Source organism: Malus domestica, chromosome 02 (assembly GCF_042453785.1).
Source record: "Malus domestica chromosome 02, GDT2T_hap1".
Classification (NCBI taxonomy): Eukaryota; Viridiplantae; Streptophyta; class Magnoliopsida; order Rosales; family Rosaceae; genus Malus; species Malus domestica.
In genome coordinates this window covers 19,341,662-19,365,316 of record NC_091662.1, presented here as the reverse complement: position 1 = coordinate 19,365,316, position 23,655 = coordinate 19,341,662, and the positions used below count along the sequence as shown (strand labels likewise).

Here is a 23,655-nt window from a genome sequence, read left to right as displayed (position 1 = left end):
CCACTGCAGCGGTCATATCATTCTTCATCACAGAATCCCCAACGGTAAGAGGACCAGTAGGGGATATGAAGGATGGGCGCCATATGTTGTCTGGAGAAGGCGTGGCTGTCTCTTCTCCAAGGTTCAAGTCAAAACGACGGTCGGAGGGTCCAGACATTTTCAAATGTGTTGAAGAAGGAAGAGGTCAGACAAATCAAGATCTTAGAAGTGCAAGAAATGAGTTTCTACTGGTAGAGATTCAAGTGTGCTGTGGAACTTAATGCCAGCCTCTATAAAAATCTGCACTCGACGGAGCTTCAGAAATCGAAGAGGCGTTTGCTTTCTCAAAAGCTGGGCTGCTCAGAGACCACGAGGGCCGATCTCAGAAATCGAAGAGGCGTTTGCTTTCTCAAAAGCTGGGCTGCTCAGAGACCACGAGGGCCGATCTCAGAAATCGAAGAAGCACCTGCTTTTTCAGCCTCGTCAGCACCTGTCACATGCACACTCAGCTTTGCGGAAATTACGGGCAATCTGTCGAAGATTTCTGGTGAAGTAGAAAGCACGTGAATCTTACTGTTCAATCACCGCTCTCCATATGCACCATCAACTCCTCGGGTACCACATATAACTTTGTCAAAGATCTCTGACAAAGTTTAGGCACGAGAATTTCGAAGTTCCAGCTACCCTACTATTACCCATAAGGGTAAAGGAACAGCACCACTGCTTGACAACTGGAAAGTCCCTATGTGTGTCGACCTCCGTGTTTTGCGGCAAGACAGGTTGGCAAGAACCTCCAACCTTTACTCACATTCGAGAAAAGACTCCCAACATAATTACTTTCTCAAAAACCGGAGTAGCACCGCTTTCCGAATCTCGAGAGTCAGATCCTCGACGGGATTGCTTGTTCAAAAACCGAAGAGGCACAACTCTCAGAACTTCGAGAGCCAGATTTCCTTAGATAAAGCTTGTCTGTAATCTTCACACGTAATATCAGCTTTCCAGATACCACATACCACTTTTTCAAAGTGCTCTGACAAAATTAAAACACGTGAAGCTGGCAGCTCCCACTACATTGCTGTGACCAAGAAGGGTAAAGGAATAACATTACTACTTGTTATTGGGAAATCCCTATATACATTGACCTCCCTCCTCAACGGACAGGCAAACCTGCAAAAATGCTCAACCCTTTCTCGCATTCGAAAAGGCACCCTCAACATAACCTCTCGAAATACTCAGCTTTATTTCCCCCCGATAATACCTCAGCAAATAAGCCACACCAAGAACAAGAGTATCTCATATCATCAGGGTCGAAAGCAAGAGTATCCCATATCATGCTTTCTCCCTGTCTTTGTCTTTGTCCTTGTCCACACCTGCAGGACAAGGAGAAAGAGAGCAGTCAGTCGGAACCTGAAATCAAACCTCCAATTTGGAACTGACTGCCTGGAGCCTTTGCCTGGTTGCTTACTTAGCATTGCTCTCGAGTACTCATCCTCAACTGCTGTCAAGGTCACGAATTCCACCGGCAAATACCTCATGACAGTTGATCAGATATTGGCTCTTTACACTGAAGCTGCCAAGCGTGGATGAGTCACTATGAAGGAATGTTCTGAAGGACCATTTAAATGCAAAGGTTGCACACCACTTCTGCCATGCAAAAGATTGAAGCAGAAGGTTCAACGGTGAGCTGAAACAGATCACTACAGCACGACACCTTTCCATACCACATTCATTATTCCGTCAACAGCAAAAGTATCCCATATCATCAAGGTCGAACGTACTCTAGATTTGATGGACTTGTTTTGACCCTCAAATTTTTGAGTCGGCCTTATACTCTGAAGGGCACCAGAAAACCCTCCAGCACAGTTCAAGAATAAGCCTGTGGAAAGTTACTTCTTCAAAAGCAAAAGTATCTTATATCATCTCTTATCCATTTGCTTCTCCTTATCCTGGCAGTTGAATGAGAGACAAGGAGAAGGAGAACAATCAACCGGAAGCCGAAGTCAAACCTCTGATCCTGGGTTGCTTACTTGGAAGTTTGACTGCTTACCTTGTCTGTCACCTCTTTCGGCAGATCTCCTAGCTCGGCGACTTGGGGGACTCCTACTATAGGGTTTGTATCGCACTTGACCAAGCCCGAAACTACAAGTAAGCTTCAAAGTGAAATTGATACATTACCTTGTGCATCTTCATCAGCTAAATACACCATTCCCGGATGGAGGAAAGGTACTTCCAGAGAAGGGCAGATGAAGATCAGACCACACTTCAGTACTTAGAAGTTTCGTGATTACTCAAGGGATTGGATCTTGCAAGTCCCCAACCGAGGAGTTTCCCTCACTCGGGAACTTAGGGGAGCACTGTTTATACCATACTTGACCAATCCCGAAACTACCGAACACCGGCCAACGCTATACTGTCAAGGACCCAGAAGAGTTCCCCTCCGACCAGGAGGCCAATCACTACTCGACACGTGTCAAGATTAGAAGCCAATCAGAGCGCAGCACGTGTCGACATCAAGAACCAATCATAACATGACACATGTCAATGTGACAAAGCTACAAGTTTTTCTATAAATAGGGGTCATTCCCCCACAATATTGGCTAATGCCATTTGTGTTAAATCATTCACAAGAACTCACTAAATTGAGAGCTTGATCCTTTGTACTTGTGTAAGCCCTTCACTACTAATAAGAACTCCTCTACTCCGTGGACGTAGCCAATCTGGGTGAACCACGTACATCCTGTGTTTGCTTCTCTGTCTCTATTCATTTACGTACTTATCCTCACTAGTGACCGAAGCAACCAAGCGAAGGTCACAAAACCTGACACTTTCTGTTGTACCAAAGTCTTCGTTGATTTTGTGCATCAACATATTATATATGTCAACTTGTATCCTTTCTCTTCTCTTTATTTCACTTTCACGCTTCCAACCTTAGCCCAAAAACCTAGAAAAATAAAAAGTAAATTTATGGGATCTTTCATGAAGAGGGCTTGAACTAAGTTTATTTTAATAAAAAGCTATGCTATAACTTTATTTAATTAAAAAGACTTAAATTTTAATGAAAAACCCTTAAATTTTAATAAAAAAAGGACAAAAGAACTTAAATTTTAATGAAAAAAACATAATTTTAATAAAAATGACAAAAAGTCTGACTCGCGAACTCACGGTACACTATTTATGAAACTTACGACACTGTTTATGAAACTTACTACACTGTTTATGAAAACTTAGTCCCACTCTTCGAACCCACCTTCATTTTCTCAACAACACTGTATCCATCAACAATTGTTTCGAACACAACGTGCTTTCCGGGGTCATTGCAGTGCAAATGAAAAACTATGAACCATTAGTATTAGGTCTAGAATTTGCCATGGACTATATTCCAGGGCCTATATGCTTCAAGTTGAAGCTCTCATCTGCGAATTTCGCCCCATACATTGACTCTCCTCCAGTCCCATTGCCTCTTGAGAAATCTCCACCCTGATACATGAAATTATATAGGAATAATGCGATGAAATGTGGAGCCCTTAAAGTGCAGCGGCTCCCTGATAATCCAATCCCCTTATCTTCAGTACAAAGAGCATGAAAATTTTAAGCATTTTTCGGGTTTTTTTATCAGCAAATAACTCCATTACAACTCGACCCTCATCCTCTTCACATGCATGAGGCAATTCTGTAGGCAATTGAAATTTACACAAATCAATAAGACTATATCAATAATTAGGGATTGGTCAAGAGTGAGTGAGTGATTAAAATCAGAGGAGGATTTGGTTAGGAATTGATCATATTCACATATATGCACGCACTTCCTTTAGTAGTTTTTTTTTTTTCCTTTTTTTTTTCTTTTTGTTGTCCTTACCATTAAATAAAGTTTGTAGATGGTTTTTTTGTTAAAATCCAAAGTTTTGAAACTCTTTTCATTAGTTTTCCTTAAATTCATATTATATTTGTCAACGTGCATACTCTCCTCTTCATTTCAGTTGCATACTCCCTCTCTCTCTCTCTACATATTTCTTTCCTTGCCTCTTTGTTATCACAAACAAATTTGAGATGGGGTTTTTCCCTATCATCTTCACCTCCATACTTATGTTTCTCTTCCTAACTGTGTCTTTGTTCATACTCAAAATCTTCACCGGAAAGTCTATCCGAGACCCGAATTACCCTCCCGTAAAAGGCACTGTCTTCCACATGTTCTTATACTTCAACAGCGTCTACAACTACCAAACTGTTGTTGCCAAAACACACTCAACTTTCCAGCTTCTAGTCCTGGACCGCAGCGAAGTGTACACGGCTGACACGCGCAACATTGAGCATGTTCTGAAAACCAACTTTGCCAGCTACTCGAAAGGCGCCTTCACTCAAAGTATTTTGTCGGATATTTTTGGCCAAGGGATATTTGTTGTTGATGGAGAAAAATGGAAGCAGCAGAGGAAGCTTGCGAGCTTCGAGTTCTCAACAAGGGTGCTTAGAGATGCTAGCTGCTCTGTGTTTAGAAGAAGTGTTGCCAAACTGGTTAGAGTTATTTTTGGAATTTCGAGTTCCGGAGGGGTTTTTGATATGCAGGTGTGTAATATGAGACCTAAAAGATTTGTTGAACTTTTCTTTTCTTGTTTGGTATTTTTTAATCAAACTGGTTTTATGAAAATTTATTTAGAGGGCTTAGCTAATTAAGCTTGGAAAGTTGGGGGTGTCCTAATTAAAGTCAATTTGATCTGACTGATTTTTTGGTACTGATATGAGAATAAAGCACGCTGGGAGGAAAAATATGATCTGTGAAATTACAGCTCGTTTGGAGCCTAAGATTGCATTGGATTGGATAACTTATAAGACTGATGTATTGTAGACTTGTAGTAAGAAATGGGAGAGCTGGAAGAGTTTTCATGTCGTGGGATTTGAAGGTATAAGTTAAATACAACGTTAAAATCGTACCATTTTATGGGTAGGGATTGCACGGGTGGGTTAATTTCTTTCATGAGTAATCTATTTTCTAACTTCAACATAATTCGAATCTATTGAGTTATCCAATCCAATCCTTATAAGCACACGCCAAGGTCTCTTAATTCTCTGATGTAGGAGTCACACTCAATAAACTCTTCGGATCAAACATAACATTTTGCATTTGATTCTATTTGTAGGATTTGCTTATGAGATGTACCTTGGATTCCATATTCAAAGTCGGGTTTGGAATAGAACTGCATTGCCTGGAGGGGTCAGGCAAAGAAGGGACTGCATTCATGAAGGCCTTTGATGAATCTACTGCACTGACCTATTTTCGCTACATTGATCCATTCTGGAAACTAAAAAGAATCTTCAACCTTGGTTCAAAGTTGTAGACGATTTTGTGCACCAAGTTATCAGCAGCAAGAGGAGATTGCAAGAGGAGCAAAAAGATGTTGTAAATAAATTTTACATTACTACATTGGCTTTACAGAATGTGTCTCTACCATATAATTCTATTTGTTTTTTACACACCATCAGTTATTCGGGTGAGGAAAACTTACAGCAAGGGTATTGTTTTGCACACATCATTTTTCCCCTCCTACGCCCCACAGTTTATTTCTGACCTTCGGATTGTAGAAATCAAAAGAGAATTAAAGGGAAAAATAAACAAGGGTGTCCAGAAGGAGAAACAAGGTGTGCAGAAATCACTTCCCTACATTAATGGTAAATTTAAGGTTTTAGTTTGCTATAAAGTTCTGAATTGTTTCGAAGATTGAAAAGGAGGACATACTGTCAAGGTTTCTACTGGAGAATGTGAAGAATCCAGAGGAAATGAATGACAAACATATGAGGGATATAATACTGACTTTTATGTTTGCTGGCAAAGACACCAGTGCAACTACACTGTCATGGTTGTTCTACATGCTCAGCAAGAACCCTCTAATACAAGAAAAAGTTGTACAAGAAGTGAGGGACGTCGTTGGTAATCAGGTAGGTGAAGCGAAAGTTGATGAATTCGTGGAAAACATAACTGAAGAAACTTTAGAACGAATGCACTATCTTAACGCGGCGCTGACAGAGACCTTAAGGATCTACCCTGCAGTTCCAATAGTATGTATATACTCGAATAATCTGATTTTAATTTTCCTCGTCATATTTTTTTAATAAGATACTTGTTATTTTCTTTACTTTATATGGTAGTTTGTGAGTTTCTAAACAGGACAGTGCCAAAACCTTGATTAAAGTCTGTTAAATATATCAAAACCAATACAAGAAAGTCATTATTCCACAAGGAAACTTAGAACACTGTTTGTCTTAAGGAGTTATTGCTGCTTACTTTGCAAAACACATACTGGCACATGTGCATAAGTAGTTTGTGCACACGTGTGTAACTATATTTAGTCTGCATAGATGAACGAGTCCTTGGCACATAAGGAACCAAGTCTCTTAAGGAAATTTAAAACCTTGTCTATTACTAAGGGAGAAATAGGTAGTGAACTTCAACTCTTTAAGTTGGAAGAATTCTTCATATTACTGTAAATATTGACATCTTTATGTCTTGGTTTTCTGTAATGATGGGAGATGTGCAGATGCAGATGACATTCTTCCAGATGGCTTTAGAGTGAGAAAAGGAGACAACGTAAACTACATCACCTATGCCATGGGAAGAATGCCTTATATCTGGGGAAAAGATGCTGATGATTTCCAACCTGAAAGATGGCTTGAAAATGGAATTTTCAAGCCCGAATCACCCTTCAAATTAGTCGCATTTCACGTTAGTAGAAATATTTTCAAATTCGTCACATTTCACGTTAGTAAAAATATTTTCTTTTTCCTTAATCACAAATATATATATGCTAATTATCCAAATGTTCACCAATAGTAGTTTCACTTTCATTTGTGCTATTTGCAGGCAGGTCCGCAAATCTGTCTAGGGAAGGACTTTGCTTACCGGCAGATGAAGATAGTAGCGATGGCTCTCCTTAGCTTCTTTCGCTTCAAATTGGCCGATGAAACAAAGATGGTAACTTATAGGACCATGTTCACCCTTCAAATATATAGATGGCAGTCTCCCTATGATTGCAGTTCCCAGAACAACCTAAGTAATTTCTTCTATGCATTGAAAAATAATGTTCAAGGTTTATCAACCATGCAAGTGTGAACTTTACATATATTTCCTATATACACGTATGCACATGTAAATGATCATGACTTTCAGGTTTTTCCTGTTTACAGTTCGAAATAGTAGATCAAGGTCCCTATTTTATTGCAAGATATATACATAATGTTGAGACGGCTACACGCATAATATAACTAACCACATTCTTTTTTTGTCAACATAATATTCTGTATCCTTCAGATGTATTAAATAACTTGTGTACAAGATATGTTTTTGGTTTCAGAAATTTGTACCAATGTGGTTTCGATTGGAATTTCTGGGCTCTTCGAATCCAACGTTTCCAGGTGAGAAAGTCGCTTAAATTTCGATTTTTATTGAACTCAGTTAAGCTTCTTCAGTATTTCATATTGATTTGAAGGAGTTTTTTGCCCAGAAAAGCTAGGGTTTTCTGGTAAGTTTTTCGAGTCTTACATCTTGGGGGTTTTGTTTTGTTCAAATATGGGGTTTTGTGATTTTGGATTTACAAATGGATTGAAATTTCCTTTTTTTTAATTTCACCTCCCACTCAGAACTTGATACTTGGTGATCTTTAGAGCAGCTTCATGCTCTCTTCTTCTCCAACCATGGTTGCTGATCCACAGGGCATCAAGGTGAGTTTGAAATTGGCCATATTTTTTAGCTTTGTCGTTGCATCTAATTTATTTTTTTGGATTGGTGGTTTTCAATTTAGGGATGAATATTGTGTTTAAAGCACAAGTCGTTCTGGCCTTTTCGTTTATAATGAACAAACAAGCTTGCTTATTTAAGAGCCAAACTGTTTAAGTTGCTGAAAGTGTTAACCCAGTGGTGTTAAAAAGGTCTTCCATTATAATTCCCGCCTGATTAGTCTTATTCCATCTTGAGATTGGATGTCCTGTGTTGGTAATGTCCATGAGATTGAGTCAAAATCTCCACCATTTCAAATGATTTCCCATGTAAATATTGAGAAGAAAAGAAAACAAGTTTGAAATTTTGTTGTAATAATTGGTGAGAAAATGATATTAGAAAGTGTAATTTGGGAGAGAGGTCACAGTCGGTAGGAATAAAAGCAGATAAAAAGAGGTCGCAGTTGGTAGGAATAAAAGGAGATAAAAATATTAAACTTGATGATATTTACAGTGGAAAAAAGAATTGGTTTTGCTTACAAATTAGGAACTTAGGTATCGTTTAAGGTTGAGGTAATTTAAAAAAAAACTGGTATAAAAAAAAGCTGGGGGTCATTTTTGTGTTTGGTAAACTTCCAGCTTTAGTTTTTTTTCACAATTTTGGGTGAAAAAAAGCAAAAAAACAAAAGCAACAAAATGCAGCTTTGAAAAGCTGTCTTTTCAGCTTTTGCGCAAACTTCTAAAACACGGGTGAACAGTGACCCTTTAATGAAAGTTTCTGGCAATCCTACCTTGAGCTCTCTCTTTCGCCTCCACACTCCTTCGTCAAACCCACCACTCTCCCACACCTCTCCACACCCCCTCCGCCTTTCCTGCTCCTTCAAACCCACAAAACCCCCCAAACCACCTTCTTTATCCGCCTCAACACCACCGTCTGCCAGAGACAGAGTCATCAACTTCAGAAAATACAAGGGGAAGATGCTGGGCACCCTCCCTTCAGCCTACCTCAAGTGGGTCTCCAAAAATCTCCGTGCTCACTACTTCGAGGACTGGGCGAAGCTCGCCGACTAGGTCCTTGACGACGCCGTTTATCGAGACCGAATCGAGTGGGAGCTGGAGGAGAACGTCCTGAACAGAAATCGGAGGAAAACAAACCCAGCCTCTGACGTCGTTTCGTCCACCGAGCTATGGTAGCTCCAAACCCATCAAGAACCCTAATTTCCCAAAACCCATTTCTCCATTTCACCGATACATTGACTCAGCTCAAGCTCAAGCGGTTGATTTCGAGGATTCCGAGCAGGAGGAAGAGAGTGCAGAGAGAGAGAGCTGAGGTGAGATGGTCTGAGATCGAAGGTTTGTGTGTGGGGTTGTCTTGATGGAGGAGAGAGTGCACAGAGAGAGAGCTGAGAGTTTTCAAGAGAGTTGTAGAGGGAAAAGAAGACACAAGGATAAGGGAAATGGGGTGTGGGCCCCATGGCCACACAAAATCCTTACGTAAAAATAATAATATTAAATAAAACATCAAAATAATAATATAGTATTATACCCTTTTTGATCATTTCACATAGTCACAGCTGTTTTACATAAAAGTTTACTAAACACTATCATACTGCTTTTTTTTTTTTCCAAAAGCACTTTTACAAAAATGTTTACCAAATACTTTGCTGCTTTATTTCACAGCTGTTTATTCTCACAGCATAGCAAAAGCATTTTTTTTTCAAAGCACAGCAATACCAAACCAACTCTTAGTCCACTGGTGTCAAATGCAGTAAAAAAAATTTTGATGGGAAGTAGCAAAATGGTTAAGCTAAATCTTAAGAAAATTTGAATTCTTTTTGGTGTTTGGCAGACTTTTTAAGTGATTTTTATGGATTTTTTATTGTTGTTGCAATTACAGACCATTTGATGAGTATGAAGGGATAGAAGCTGCTTAGAACCAGGTCAATCTCTAATCATTTAGCAATCGAAGATCCTCAATCATAGGCTTGGGCCTTACCTTCTGTATTTTAATGTTTGTTTTATACCATTTCCTACATTGTTTGGTTGTTTTAGACTGTAGATGAAATGTAAAGTGTTATTTATTCCAAGTAAAATTAAAAAGTAAAGTAGGTCCTCTTCAAAATGCTTGGAATAAGCCTATGGGTTTTAACTTGGTTCTTAAATTATTTTTTCCGTGATAAAATCAATTATGAATGTTTACATCATTTGTAAAGTGATGAATAAGTTGACATATTAAACTTATTACTTAACTCTTATTACACATCCTTCATTAATCTTTCTTTTATGTGGAGGCCAAATTGCAGGAAGTTTTACTCTTTTTTATGGATATTTTGAAGTCTTTTATGCAAATTGCAAGTTATTTTTACTTTATTTGATATTTAACATTCTAAATTACATTTAAACACAAGTACAATGTAACCTTCGTTCTTGAAGATGAGACCGATGATGAGGCAACTACAATGTCTCACAAAAAAACAGAAAATCAGAAGACCTCTTTTGGTCGGTGGCAAAAAAAGGTTACACCTTACTAAATAAAATAATATCTTTTCCTATATTTAATCTTTTGTAACACAAACTTTTATACCTTTCAAACATAATTTTTTATATGATTCTTAATCCCACAGCAACGCGCGGGCAGTGTTTTCTAGTATATACTAAACCATTTTTTTGCACTACAAATTTGAGAAAGAATCAAGTCGGCCTCTGCCATGCAAATGGTTTGTTCCACTTCTTTTCTCCAGTTTCCAAAACTATAGATACGACCGTAATAAAACATACATAGCCCTCACACAGTGCAGCCCCTTAGCAATCTAACAAAGAGAGATTTATGTCAAAAGAGAAAAAGAAAAAAAGCTTTAAATGCCAGTTTGGTGTGGTTTTCGTTTGCTCTTCTTCTTTTACGGAGTAAGCATACACCTATCCATCCATCTTCTCTTTTATGTATAAATCTATATACACACACATACATTCACACACACACATATTTAAATATACACACTGAGAACATTGAGTTCAATTCAAATCTATAATCCTAACAATGTACTTAACACATCAGAAACATAAATCCAATGTACCTCCAACAGAGATTTGAACCATCTTTCATGAGTCAACATCGCTTTCCTTTGCCCTTTTTCACTTTCTAATCTCTGGAGATCCTAACTTTTATCTGGAAACATATAAAAACTACAAAATCACAACTTACTTATACTCGATCAACGTTTTGCTCTGAAATCTCTATTTTAGACTTAGTATCTAGAAACAAAAAGTCTTATATGCAAAAGATAACTCATTTATCACAAAGCAACGATACATTTGCAGTAACTGTTGAAGTCAGAATATATTGATCATCATGAATTGCAACATTAGCATTCTAATTAGAAACTTGTAGCCATCAAATTTAACATTTCACTACCACGTTTGATCGCATTAAACAATCAAATTATCGATAATTACCTTAGCAGAAGCTTGAATTTCTCTGGCAGTCACATTCAAAGCAAGTGCATAACCTTAAACCCTCCGATTTCTAATCATATACCTAAAAATAGCAAGGAACCGGCTTCTTTCTCCCACAACCAAAGTTCCTGAAATTTCCAAAGAAAGTAAATCCGTTTGCAATTCAGAGAAATTGGAGGACCAAATCGTATTAAAATTGACTTAAATGAGCAAAGGTACACCAATTAAATGAGATATTAAACACATTTCAAATCTATGAAATAGAAGAACAATCATGTTAAGACTCCCAATATTGTGTGTTGAGCACAAAATTATAGGTTAATAAAGGTAGATCCCAATCCAAAGCTCCAACCTTTTAACCCAAAATGAAAACAAAAAGCATGGAACATATATTTCAGTTTTACTATTAGATTTCTAAATCCTCAATTTGAATGCGTTGTAAAGATAATACCACCAACTAAGGGTGGCAATCTGACCATGGTTGTGTATATCATGTCGACTTTATGCAACTGAATATATAAATTTAAGCAGCCCCAGACAGTCTCCTAAGCATCTACAAACTATTAACATTATTTCCCCAATTTATTTCTCAATTTTATCAAATGCTGCATAAACAATCACAATTTACTCCCTTCCAACACATAACTCCGAACAAACAATATTGATAAATCTTTATCATCACCTTTAACAAAACAGGTTACAGCAAAAAGAATAAAAAAGTTCCTATGTAAATAAATTTAAGCAGTTTCAGATAGTCTCCTAAGCACAAAATTATAGTTGAATAAACAAAAATCCTAATCCAAAGCTCCAACTTTTTAACCCAAAATGAAAATGAAAAGCATGGAACATATAATTCAGTTTTGTTATTAGATTCTCTAAATCCCCAATTTAAATCCATTGTAAAGATAATACCACCGACTAAGGGTGACAATCACAGAAATGGAATCCAGGTAAAACCAAAATACATTAAGAATCCTCAATAGTTAAATTGCAAGCTAAATCGATTAAGTGCTCCAAAGATAAATGCACAAATTTCCCAACAAAGCAAAGAAATTGAAACTGTGTCATGAAAATTAATTAAAGTTCATATAATGTGATTGTTTCATTAGCTAAGAGGCCACATAGAATGTCGGTACTGCATGGCACAAAAGCAGTGTAAAATCTACATGTATAGGCAATATCATCACGCTTGAGAATTCGAAATGAACAAACACTGCACACACTCACACACACCAGAATTCATATTATGATCCAGAAGCTTTCAAACTACTAATCAAAAGCAAAAGCAAGATATAAGAAATGAAAGTGAAAAAACAAAATGAAAGAAAAAGTCTTGGCCAGCATATTTATAAGATATGGATACCAATCCACTGGACTCCAAACACCAAATAGTGACAAATTTAGCTAAAGAATGTTAGCCACAAAAATCCTATTAATGAATCTCAAAATTTACCCTAACCATTAAAATAGTAATGAAGCTCAGAATATTCCCTAAACACCGAAACCCACAGTACATGCCGTCTACCCAACAAAGATAAATTAAAAACAACAACTGCAGGATCAATAAGGACTTTGTGAACTACAACGATTAAAAGGGCCGGAAAAACACTAAGCTTGATGAACAAAAGAAAGTGCACATTAAAGAGCACCAAAAAGGCAAACACTTTCAAGGCTGTCAAACAAAATTCAGTTCAAGGGTTTGAACCCATTGATCTAACTGCAAACATACAAAGGACAGAATAAAAAATGCAGAACTAAAAACTGTTAGAAATACAAAATTAAAATATCACCCATCATGCTAGCTGCTTCTTCTAACACAATTACTTTCACCTTTCTAATATCATAGTATTTTTTTTTATTTCTGCAATCAATACTGTCCAATCTTTGAATTTTTCATTAAATTAGATGGTAGTGTAGAGCCTAAAAAATGTTAGGCAGGCTGCTACAGAGATGGTAAAGCCCAACAGCTCCATCTAACCCACCAATTGCTAAATGTTAAATTTCTTGAACTACACAACCTATTACAATTACCCGAACAGTTAGAGAACACTGGACATTCGTTGTACTCAATCTGCATATATCCCAGGACCAAGAAAGTTATGAAGAAACAGAAATGAAACTGTACAGCAGGTTTACAGCAGGGAACAAACACTATGAAACTGGCACTCAAGTACTGTAAGGAAAATCAGATTAGCATTCATCTAACCAGAGCTTCTAGGTGCTAACAATTAGTTATTAAAACCCTAACACTAATCAAGTGATCCTGCACATATATCTAGCTTTCTTCACATCCCGCCAGTAATAAAATGCATTCAAGCGCGTAGTGCAGCTTGCACAAATAAAGCAGTTTAAGTATGATAAACAGAAAAAGGAAATGGAAACATGAGTTTAGTAAAAATGGGAATAAATCAAATAAAGCCAAAAAAGAAAGACCGGTACAATAGCTGGATAAATTAAATAGCTTTCTACAACATACAAAAGAGATTGAGAAATCTAATTCAGCAACTCCTTTTCCTAATTAGGTCTGGTATTAATTTAGCCAAAACCTCAGTAAATCCTTTAAAAATTAAAACTCACAGCCCCTGTTTGGTTCCAGAGAAAAAGAAATATGGAATAAAAAACAATATGTTTCCATTAAATTACTCACTTAAATCAAATAACAAGTCATTTTCATGAAATGAAAAACAAATCATTCAGAATTAAAACCCTAAACCTCCATTGAACCAAACACACAACCCAAGAGTCTACGCAGATTCAAGTTTCCATATTCACAGATAACTAAATTTCCATCACTTTCTCAACAACTAAACAGAAAATACATTAAAAAGGTAAGGACGAAAAATTGGAAAACCTAACTCAAACCCCAAGCTTCTTATGCAACCCCAAAAGAAGAAAAGATAGATATCGAAAGTAAAAATGGGAACATGAGTTATCGTATGATAAACATGAAAAACAGTATGATAAACAGAAATAATGATGTGAGAATGAAAAACTCCTAACGTAGAACAAAGTTGGCATATTTAATTTTGCTCAACAGATAGAATATGCCAAGTTCAGGGATTGCCACCATCCGGAAAAAAAAAAAAAAAAAAAAAAAAAAAAGCATCAGTTTAGAATTCATTCCCAATGAGTCGATTGTAAGATGTAATCTGAAAATCAACAAGTTACTAGGATCACAGATATAACAAATATAACTACAATAAACCAATCAAACAATTAAAGGGAAACAAACTTATATTCCAAAGCGGAGGAAGAAGAAGCCATGACTGCTAGGGTTTCAAGGAGGAACTTCTACACTCTAGCAGCCGAGAGTCCTTGTGCACAAAATAGGGTTTTGCACTAGAATAGGATAATACTGTGAGTGCAGAGACCTCCTAATATATAGACACTCATCCCTTTAATCCGGCCTATTAACTGATTAAAGGGATATTCCAAATCAATTAGGATTTCATTATAGTCCTAAATGGTAACAAATTCTTTGTCAACTAAATAAGGTTTTCATAATTAATTGCACTAAATAAGGACTCCTAACCTAACCAAATAAGGCTCCATAATTTTCTCAACTATTAACTCAGATTGACCAAGTTACTGTATGTCAAGAAACAGTGAGCACATGTTATTTGACACTCACAACTTACATTCTCCCACTTGAGTGTTCAAGAACATGATCCTTATTTGGCTAAGTGGTAGGTGATCACTGAGTCCCACCAAAATTTGCAATTATACCTTTAACAACTTGTCACTAGTAGTTTAAATATTGGATCATAGAAAATAACATGTAATTGCTTCTACATGTTTACTCTATTACCACAAATATCAAATTACGAGCACAATGTTGCCTGACATCATTCGTTAAATTCAGGTTGATAAGCAAAAGATCAACTCCTAAACTGAGCCTCATGCAAGCATGGCTCATATTTTCTGTCAATTTATAATATGATAAGAGGACAAGTAACATACAACATACTATTTACAAAATTAGGACCTCTTATTAAACTTATGAACAAAACTTAAACAAAAACTCTTAAAATATCAGTCACTAACACTTCAAATTTTAAACACAAAAGGTAATATCTTACTCCCACTGATTAAAAGAGACAAAATTATATAAATTATTATTACTCCCACTGATTAAGAGAGTAAAAAAAAAAAACTTTGTAAATGTCTACAAAATGAAACAGATACCTTTCAAATACTCCTATTAGCAAGACATTAGTCATGGGATCTAAAACATAAAATTTGTGAGCTCAACATCTTTATTCCAGATATCTTTAGGGAAGTGACTCTTGTGACTGAAAAACTATACAAAATCATTTGGTACGTTTTGTTCATCTAACATTTGACAGAAATAGAAAACTTTAACGGAACGTTTTCTGATTGCAACAAAAACATATAATTCCAGAATCATCTTTGGACAGAATCTGATTATATTAGGTTTGCATAGCTAAAACATAAAATACAAGGGCAAACGTATATAGCTTCAACACTTTTGAGCAGATGAAGTATATGCAATCTTGTCAATTTCATGTTTCACTATACATTGATTTATAGTTGTACTGAATAAGAAAACACTTTTGAGCAGATTAATTATTCATCAATAACATATAAATCACAAGTTCAATTTCTTGAACAACAAACAAGAATTAATAAGTAAAACACTTTTGAGCAAAATGTACCCATTAATCCTTCATGAATATGAATCTGGTCGTATTGTATTTATCAGTTCAAAATTGATAAATAACGATAGTGATTCAAAGTAAAATTTCCTGCAAGGTTAGTTACATTTAACAAATAAAATATAAACAAATATCATGATTTACATCTTATCTTCGGATGCAGAAATCGATGAGTGTGAAGCCCATAATATATTATTTCTCCCACTTGGGCAAACACTCCAAATTGCAAGATTAAACACTAGAGACAGTGGTTTTCATATAACAAAATATAGGCTAGTTGAATCAATAAAGATAGTGTAAGCTCTACCAAAATTTCACATTTAATCATAATTTAAATAAAACCAATTTACAATCTTTAATATGATCAAAACACGAAAATTTCTTAAATAAATTAAAGGTTCATTTCATTAGATAAATAACCTTTAATATGCCCAAAACATTAAAATTTCTTAAACAAATTTGTTGAGTCACAAAATAGTTGGTTTGGACAGAATAAACCAATCTATATGTGTCAAAAATTAGGCTTATATAAGGAACAATATCTCAACATTATTAATCAATCTAAAAGTGACAAGTGATTAGATAAACAAATGGCTACGAAATTTATTTTAGTGTATGAGAGAAGACTCATATATGTGTTAAAGATTAGGTCATAAATTAAAATGAAACCTAATAAGAGAATCCAAACTCAAAATTTATGTTTTAATTCTAAAACAAAGTAGAATTAAGGTAAACACATAGATATCTCAACAACATCAATTTTTCAACAATAAATTGCATGATTGTTACACCTTTGGGCAGAAACTAATCATGCAAAGAAAATACCTGCATAGCTAGCCAAAAACATAAAATACACAAAATACATATAGCTTCAACAGCTTTGGCCAGATGAAAATATGTTAGAAGTATTTTATGTTGCTATAATAGTAATTTATAGTTGGTAAATGATTTCCTGAAATTCCCTTTGGGATAAAAGTATTCACCATATAAATTAGAATTCTGATTTTTCAAAATAATCCTTTAGAACATTATTAAATAACCGTTTTGTTGGATATTCAATAATTCTCAAAAGATTAAATTAGACACAAAAGCATGTCGTTATTGACATTGAACAATAGAGTTCACGAAAGAGGAAACATGGTTATTCAGTTATTTGATAGGGACCAAAATATCGATAGGGACCAAAATGATCAATTAGTAAATTGATGCCACTTTCCAATTTTTGTCTCAAAAGACAATGATCATCATAATCAAAATTGATGACCAAACAAAACATTGGTTTGAGCGAAATAAACCAATACACTTTTCAACCAAAATTTAATCAGTGTTCACTAAAAAATTAGAATTGAGAATTTGCAATGAAAACTAGGACATATTAGAGCAAATAAACATGTCAAAAATTGGTACTATTGGATATGCACAAATTAGTGAAAACAATATTGCATAACATAACTAGTTTTTGAAGTACCAAAAATTGAGCAATACCACTTTAGTTTGCAAATTCACTAAAAACTCAATTCTCCTTAGATTGTCATGAAAAGTTTTAGGTATGAACTAGACATATATGACTACTATTTCACAAAATTTCATGATTTTTAAAATTTTTAAGCGAGCCAAAAATGAATTCGAAAAGAGAGGTGCTGCAGAAACTGCAGAAAATGTTCAGTACAGACCTGAGATTACAAATTCACAAAATATTCATTGTTCATCCGATATGCATGAAAATTTTCAGACTTAAAGAAAACATACAAAACTGTTAATTCCCAAAATTTCATAATTTTTGAGATTTTACAAGTGTACTAAAAACAAAATCGAAGTAAGTTGTGCTGCTGAAACAACAGAAATTCTGCAAAACATAACCGAGATTAAATAATTCACCAAAACTTCAATCTTCCTCCAATGTGCATGAAAATTTCCAGAAATGAGTAGACATATATATTTACTATCACTCAAAATTCCATAGTTTGTTCGATTTTACAAGTGAGCTAAAAAAAAAAAAAAAAATCTAAATGGAATGTGCTGCAGAAACTGCATAAATTCTTCAGTACAGTCTCGAGATCAATAATTCACCAAAAATTCATTTTCAAACCAATGCTCGTGAAAATTTTCATATTTAAAAAAAAAAACATCTCAATGTATATCATACTAAAATTTCATGAATTTATGAGTTACCTTGATATATCAAAATAATATCACAAACAAACTATTCTGTAGAAATCCGCAGAATTCCAGCAACATGGTATCACTCTTAAAAATTTACCATAAATCCATTTCTTGTCAAAAAAAAACGTGGAAAGATACCAGCGTCTACAATCCATTTAATATTTCGACATGACCGAATTTCAAAATATTTGGAGTTATGGAAGTCTATCAAGCCCAGGTTATTGACATGAATGGGTTTCCTTTTAATGAGACTTTAATCGAGTCATACCCCTATAATATTATAGTTTGGAAGGACTATAATTTAGCATGATTAATTTTGACAAAAGTTTAGCAAGAAATAAATCACACCACAATGAATCAATTTATTAAAAAATTGAAAACCCCAATACGAACCGACTAAAAGCAATTCATAATAATGTAATTAACCACACATCAAAATTATGGCAGCAAGCAATCCTTCATAAAACAATAATTTGTTTATATATACATAAGTTGCAAATAGTTTCACCAGTATCGGTTCATCGAAAACAAACAGATTGGGAATGCCTTTTATAACATGTTAATTAACAATTGTAACTCAAAATTTGCAAGCATGAAAGCCGATAAAATCTTCTATGATGGCTCACCTAGGAAACCAGTATCCATAAGATTAATTTGATCCATCAACTCAAAATAATATGAATACAAGCAAACTTACCAAATTTAAAAAATTTAAAGGCTAGTTTATATGGCAATAAGCGGAAACAAGAAAAAACACCAGAATCATTAGTCGAACCAATATATATGTATGTATATATATATAATTTTAGGGTTTATAGGAGACAAAGAAACCTGAGAAAACTCACTTCTTTAGCAAAATAGTAGTCATATATGGGAGAATTTGTAATGAAAAACGCCGAATAGAGCCAAAAGCCGCCGGAAAAATATTTGCGTCTCAAGCTTATGTTAATTAGTTGAACCTCTAACCAAGAACCATTAAGCAAACACTCACATGGTTCATCCAAAATAAAATCAATCATCAACTTATCTGTCCAGTCGTTTAGTGATAGATAAATGATATTGATTCCTAAAGTTTTACTTCATTTGTTGAAGTCTGATACTCCTTCTATTTGATGCCATTCTGATGGAAGCAATTAGCCAATATGCAAAGTACCAGTTTTGATGCGTGCGAAATATGCAACAAGTTTACAACAAACTCATTCAAGATTGCGGAAGCATTTAACCAAGATCATCCAAGTGTTTTCATTACTCTGAATGGATGTAATTCTCTGCATAAATGTAACAAACACAACTCGAAGAATACCATGAAATTATTCATCATGCAATTGAAATTGCAGAAGAATTGGTTAGAGTATAGCGGAAGCATTAATTTAACCAGAATCAAATATATACCTCAGTTCCTTTAGTAAAAATAAAGAACCCTAGCCACGTTGGGTGGCTCTGATGGAGTCGCCATGGAACAAACAATTGAATCAGTCTTCTATAAACAAATTATTTTGCTTATACCTTTATATCGGACCCTAAGCTTGTTGTGTGGCTCTGATACCACATGTAAGATGTAATCTGAAAATCAACAAGTTACTAGGATCACAGATATAACAAATATAACTACAATAAACCAATCAAACAATTAAAGGGAAATAAACTTATCTTCCAAAGCGGAGGAAGAAGAAGCCATGACTGCTAGGGTTTCAAGGAGGAACTTCTACACTCTAGCAGCCGAGAGTCCTTGTGCACAAAATAGGGTTTTGCACTAGAATAGGATAATACTGTGAGTGCAGGGACCTCCTAATATATAGACACTCATCCCTTTAATCCGGCCTATTAACTGATTAAAGGGATATTCCAAATCAATTAGGATTTCATTATAGTCCTAAATAGTAACAAATTCTTTGTCAACTAAATAAGGTTTTCATAATTAATTGCACTAAATAAGGACTCCTAACCTAACCAAATAAGGCTCCTTAATTTTCTCAACTATTAACTCGGATTGACCAAGTTACTGTATGTCAAGAAACAGTGAGCACATGTTCTTTGACACTCACAACTTACATCGATTTCTAAACCTTCACCCAACACAAAAAAAAATTGTATTTGTTCTATTCCTAGAATTTTTTCCCATAGCCTTAGTTTTAGCAAGATTTATGCACTGACCTAGAAATACACAAACCTGACCCTGTACAGTTGAAGACAGACTTGACAAAAGTTTTCCGATAAGTATCCTATCCCATGAAGTCCAATCATAGAAATAAAGACTAACATCAAGTTTAAGTTTGAATTTTTAGGTCAACAAAAGCAACAATCTCTGAGAAATTTGAAAAGTAGAATAGCGAATGAAATGCAATTCTTGAAAACTACCGAAATCAAAACAACAACTTCCACTCAATTTCTCAGCAACAGATCTTAATACAGGTAAAATACCAAACAGATCAGTTAAAAAACCAAATTAGAGGAAAGGAGCTTACTTTGCACGTTGGAGCTACAACAATTACTCCATCCCATTTGTCCGGCTCCTTAAGATGAATCTTGAGACTCATGGCTCCTCCCATGGATTCTCCCATTACAAAGAATGGCAGACCTTTCACTTCGAATCTTCCTGGAATTGCAATCAATTCAAAGAAATTAGCGAAGCCTATATTGTGAAGAATGTCACTGGAATCTGAATTAAGCAATTTCATACCTTTGACATTAGTAAATTGTTTGATTACATCGCCGACTAATTCATCGTAGCCATGCAATCCTTCAGAAAGACCGAAACCCGGATAGTCCACTGTGTTTATAGCGTATCCAGAGGCAGCAATTCGCCTGGCGATACCTGACAGTCTAAAATTTTGAAGCATATCATGTGTGGAACTTAAGTTTAAGCAATGCATTGGCATAAGATTTTAACTTGGGTTATGTATAAAACAGGGGAAGGAGCAGAGATGCCAACCTTCAAAGAAAAATGTGCAGGTACTACCATAGCCATGGCAGAAGCATAAAGCACCTTTGATTCGATCACCAACTTTTGGCAACCAGCTTTTTTTTAACATCTCCATACCCCTTGAATTCCTTCCATACCCAGTGGTGTAGGCGGTGATGATGGGAATGGACGGTGATGGGTTCGGGTGGGCTGCCCATTTGAGGGTTTGGGTTAGTTTGGTCGGGAGAAGTTTCCAAGAATATGACTGAAAGCAGATACTGACTGATTAATGACACCAAACTCAATTTTGCCTGAGTATACATAGGAGCAACAACAGCAGCGGTAAGAATCTGAAGAATATAGCAGTATCCATTGGTGAAAAACTTGAGATTTCTTGAAGATATCAACAATTTCTGCAAGGTCGGAATATGAGTTATAACACAACCAATTGGATCTGCATGGCAAAACAATCCACATGCTCAAGATCAAACCTCCCTGGCATTTGTGTACCAAAATTAACTTTAACAGGAAGTCCTAAGCACAACCGTATAATTCTTAGGCCTAATGATGCAGCTCAGCCTCGGGAATGAGGCACAGATATCACCGGAAAATTTTGTTTTTGTTGATTACCAAAGGGATAGAGGGACATTAACAGAGAGTAATATAAGTTGAAGTTGTGTAGGATGCTTTGTTGTGATTAAGTACACACAAAAACAATAATGCATTGCATCAACTTAAATTTGTGAGAGAAAAAGGAGTCCTCAGCGTAAAGGCTAATGACTGCATGCAGAGAAGTGAAAACAGAAGAAGATAAAAGTTATTCATACACTCAGATTATCGAAAGCACTTGTGAAGCGTTGTAGACACATGAACCGTAAAAAGCACAAAATCGTTGCTTTCAGAATCCAAACACATAAAAACCACCTTTTCCATGTACAAATTGCCATCATCGCCCAAAGAATTGCCATTCCTAAAAGGCCTAAAATGGATATAATGCAAAACAAATTCTCCACCCAACTCAAAAACCATAAAATTCGATAAATCCAATACCTTTGGAAACACTTCGGGCAGCGGCTTCAGCTGAAACCGCGAGAGAGGATTCAGCAAGTGCATCCGACCTGGCAGTCCTCTTTGATAACAAAGGAATCAACCCCAGATAAGAAACCAAAAAACAAAAAAACAAAAAAGAATTTTCTTAGCTTTAGTTTCTGGGTTTACACCAATGTTTTAAAAGGCTCGTCTAGGCGCCCTCTGAGGCTGGGCTTGAGGGTTGCCACCTTTGTTTTGAGGGAGTGGGCGTAAAGCTTTGTTGGAGCCACCTAGGCAGCGGAAGGCGCGCCTCAGGACTTTTTTTTTTTTTTTATACTCCCAAACCCAAATTTTGGGTAGGGTTTTAACTGCCTCATACATCTCCTTTGCATTATCGGCCCTCTACCTTTTAATACACTAGTTTACACTGTGGAATCCTATTGAGAACTGAAGGATGAGACTAGTGATGGTATCTTCTCCAATATTCAATCAGATATTCAATCCAAACAACATGCCTAATACTCAAGAACACGTTCAATCTTTAAGCACATTTACAAAACAGATTTAGAACATTTTAAAATCCTCTGAGCAGCAGAACATAAGAATCCAACAGAAAGACAAAACAGCATACCAGTTCATGTGGATCTTCCTAACTCGTCCAAAAAACTGTGCACATAGTTCACCTGCAAGCACCAGAAAATTTTGAAGACGCATAGAAATGAGCAAAGTGAAACCCAAAAATCGAATTATGGTTCTAACAAAGCAAAAGGAAAACAAAACAATAAACAATTCATTTGAAACAGTGCATAACCTATTCAATCAGAAGGAAAAACCGAAAACCCATACCCTGCCATACACCCCTCTGTGACTCTCTCCTCACCGACCCTGTGCACTAACCCATTAATTAATCCCAAAAAATGCACACAGCCATGTTTTCTTCTCTCTCTGTCTACCTTTATCTCCCTATCTATCTCTCTTTAGAAAACTACAAATCCCCCAAAATCGGACCTAACATGCTAAATAATCAGAAAATCCAAGGCCACATTAAAGAATACAATTTTAAAAAGAAACTTATCTTTGGATTTCAGGCATGCAGTGCAAGATCCGGTAGGGTTTGTCGATGTCCCCTACCTCGTCTCCCTGAAATCCCAACGACCCGTATGGTCTTCTCTGCCCATACGTGGTCCATCTGCATCAACAGTGCCGAAACCTTATCCCTCCCCATCGCTTTCCTTCCATCGCCATCTCTCTCTCTCTCTCTCGCAGGCCCTACCCGAAACCCTAATCGAACGAGACCAAATGATAGCTGCCCGCTGACCCCCATCTCGCCAAATATGAGAAGACAAAATTACCCTTCATAATAACCATGACCACCATTGGATTGTAATATGTGATGGGCAAAAACGTAATTAAATAATTTGGCCTAACTGAGGGCCGAGCTTCCCAGCTAAAGCCAACACATCGGGCTGCTGACCCAAAACCAACAGAAATACCAATGGCATGGTTGTAATTAATCTGAAATTCGGATCAAAACACTATTCATTCCTACAATGCCAATTCCAAACCTTTCTATAGACTAAAGTAATTTGAGTCTCCAAAGGCAACATGAAATGTTGTAAATTTGTCGCCGCAAAGAATAAAGGGAGGTAGAGATTTTCAACGGTTGTATAATCGATTTCAGCCAAGTTAATATTTAGGCTGAGGTAAAATATGGATTGCCCTCAGTTATTTTCATTGTCCTGAGCCAATAAA

The 23,655-nt window shown here is 35.9% G+C and overlaps 1 protein-coding gene and 1 pseudogene across 10 annotated transcripts; one reads left to right on the top strand and one right to left on the bottom strand.

Moving 5' to 3' along the window:
• Positions 1-4,026: 4,026 nt before the first annotated feature.
• LOC114823171 (cytochrome P450 704C1-like) lies at positions 4,027-7,034 on the top strand (annotated as a pseudogene).
• LOC103406163 (caffeoylshikimate esterase-like) lies at positions 6,372-23,185 on the bottom strand. 10 transcript variants are annotated; one of them, XM_070816770.1, is made up of 10 exons: positions 22,535-22,764; positions 22,093-22,418; positions 21,925-22,003; positions 21,158-21,287; positions 20,905-21,084; positions 20,653-20,787; positions 20,438-20,568; positions 11,134-11,261; positions 10,755-10,846; positions 6,372-6,637 (listed from the first exon to the last, which is right to left on the bottom strand). In XM_070816770.1, exons 3-8 carry the CDS (start codon positions 21,985-21,987, stop codon positions 11,208-11,210), a joined length of 693 nt encoding a protein of 230 aa, XP_070672871.1. In that variant the 5' UTR covers positions 21,988-22,003; positions 22,093-22,418; positions 22,535-22,764; the 3' UTR covers positions 6,372-6,637; positions 10,755-10,846; positions 11,134-11,207. The 10 variants fall into 10 exon arrangements, 6 of the variants coding, with proteins under 6 accessions (XP_070672871.1, XP_070672864.1, XP_070672863.1 ...); XM_070816763.1 differs by lacking the exon at positions 6,372-6,637 and adding an exon at positions 10,385-10,490; XR_011577823.1 differs by lacking the exon at positions 6,372-6,637 and having other exon boundaries at positions 10,492-10,846; positions 20,653-20,795; positions 21,196-21,287; positions 22,095-22,350; positions 22,535-22,905.
• Between the last annotated feature and the right edge of the window lie 470 nt (positions 23,186-23,655).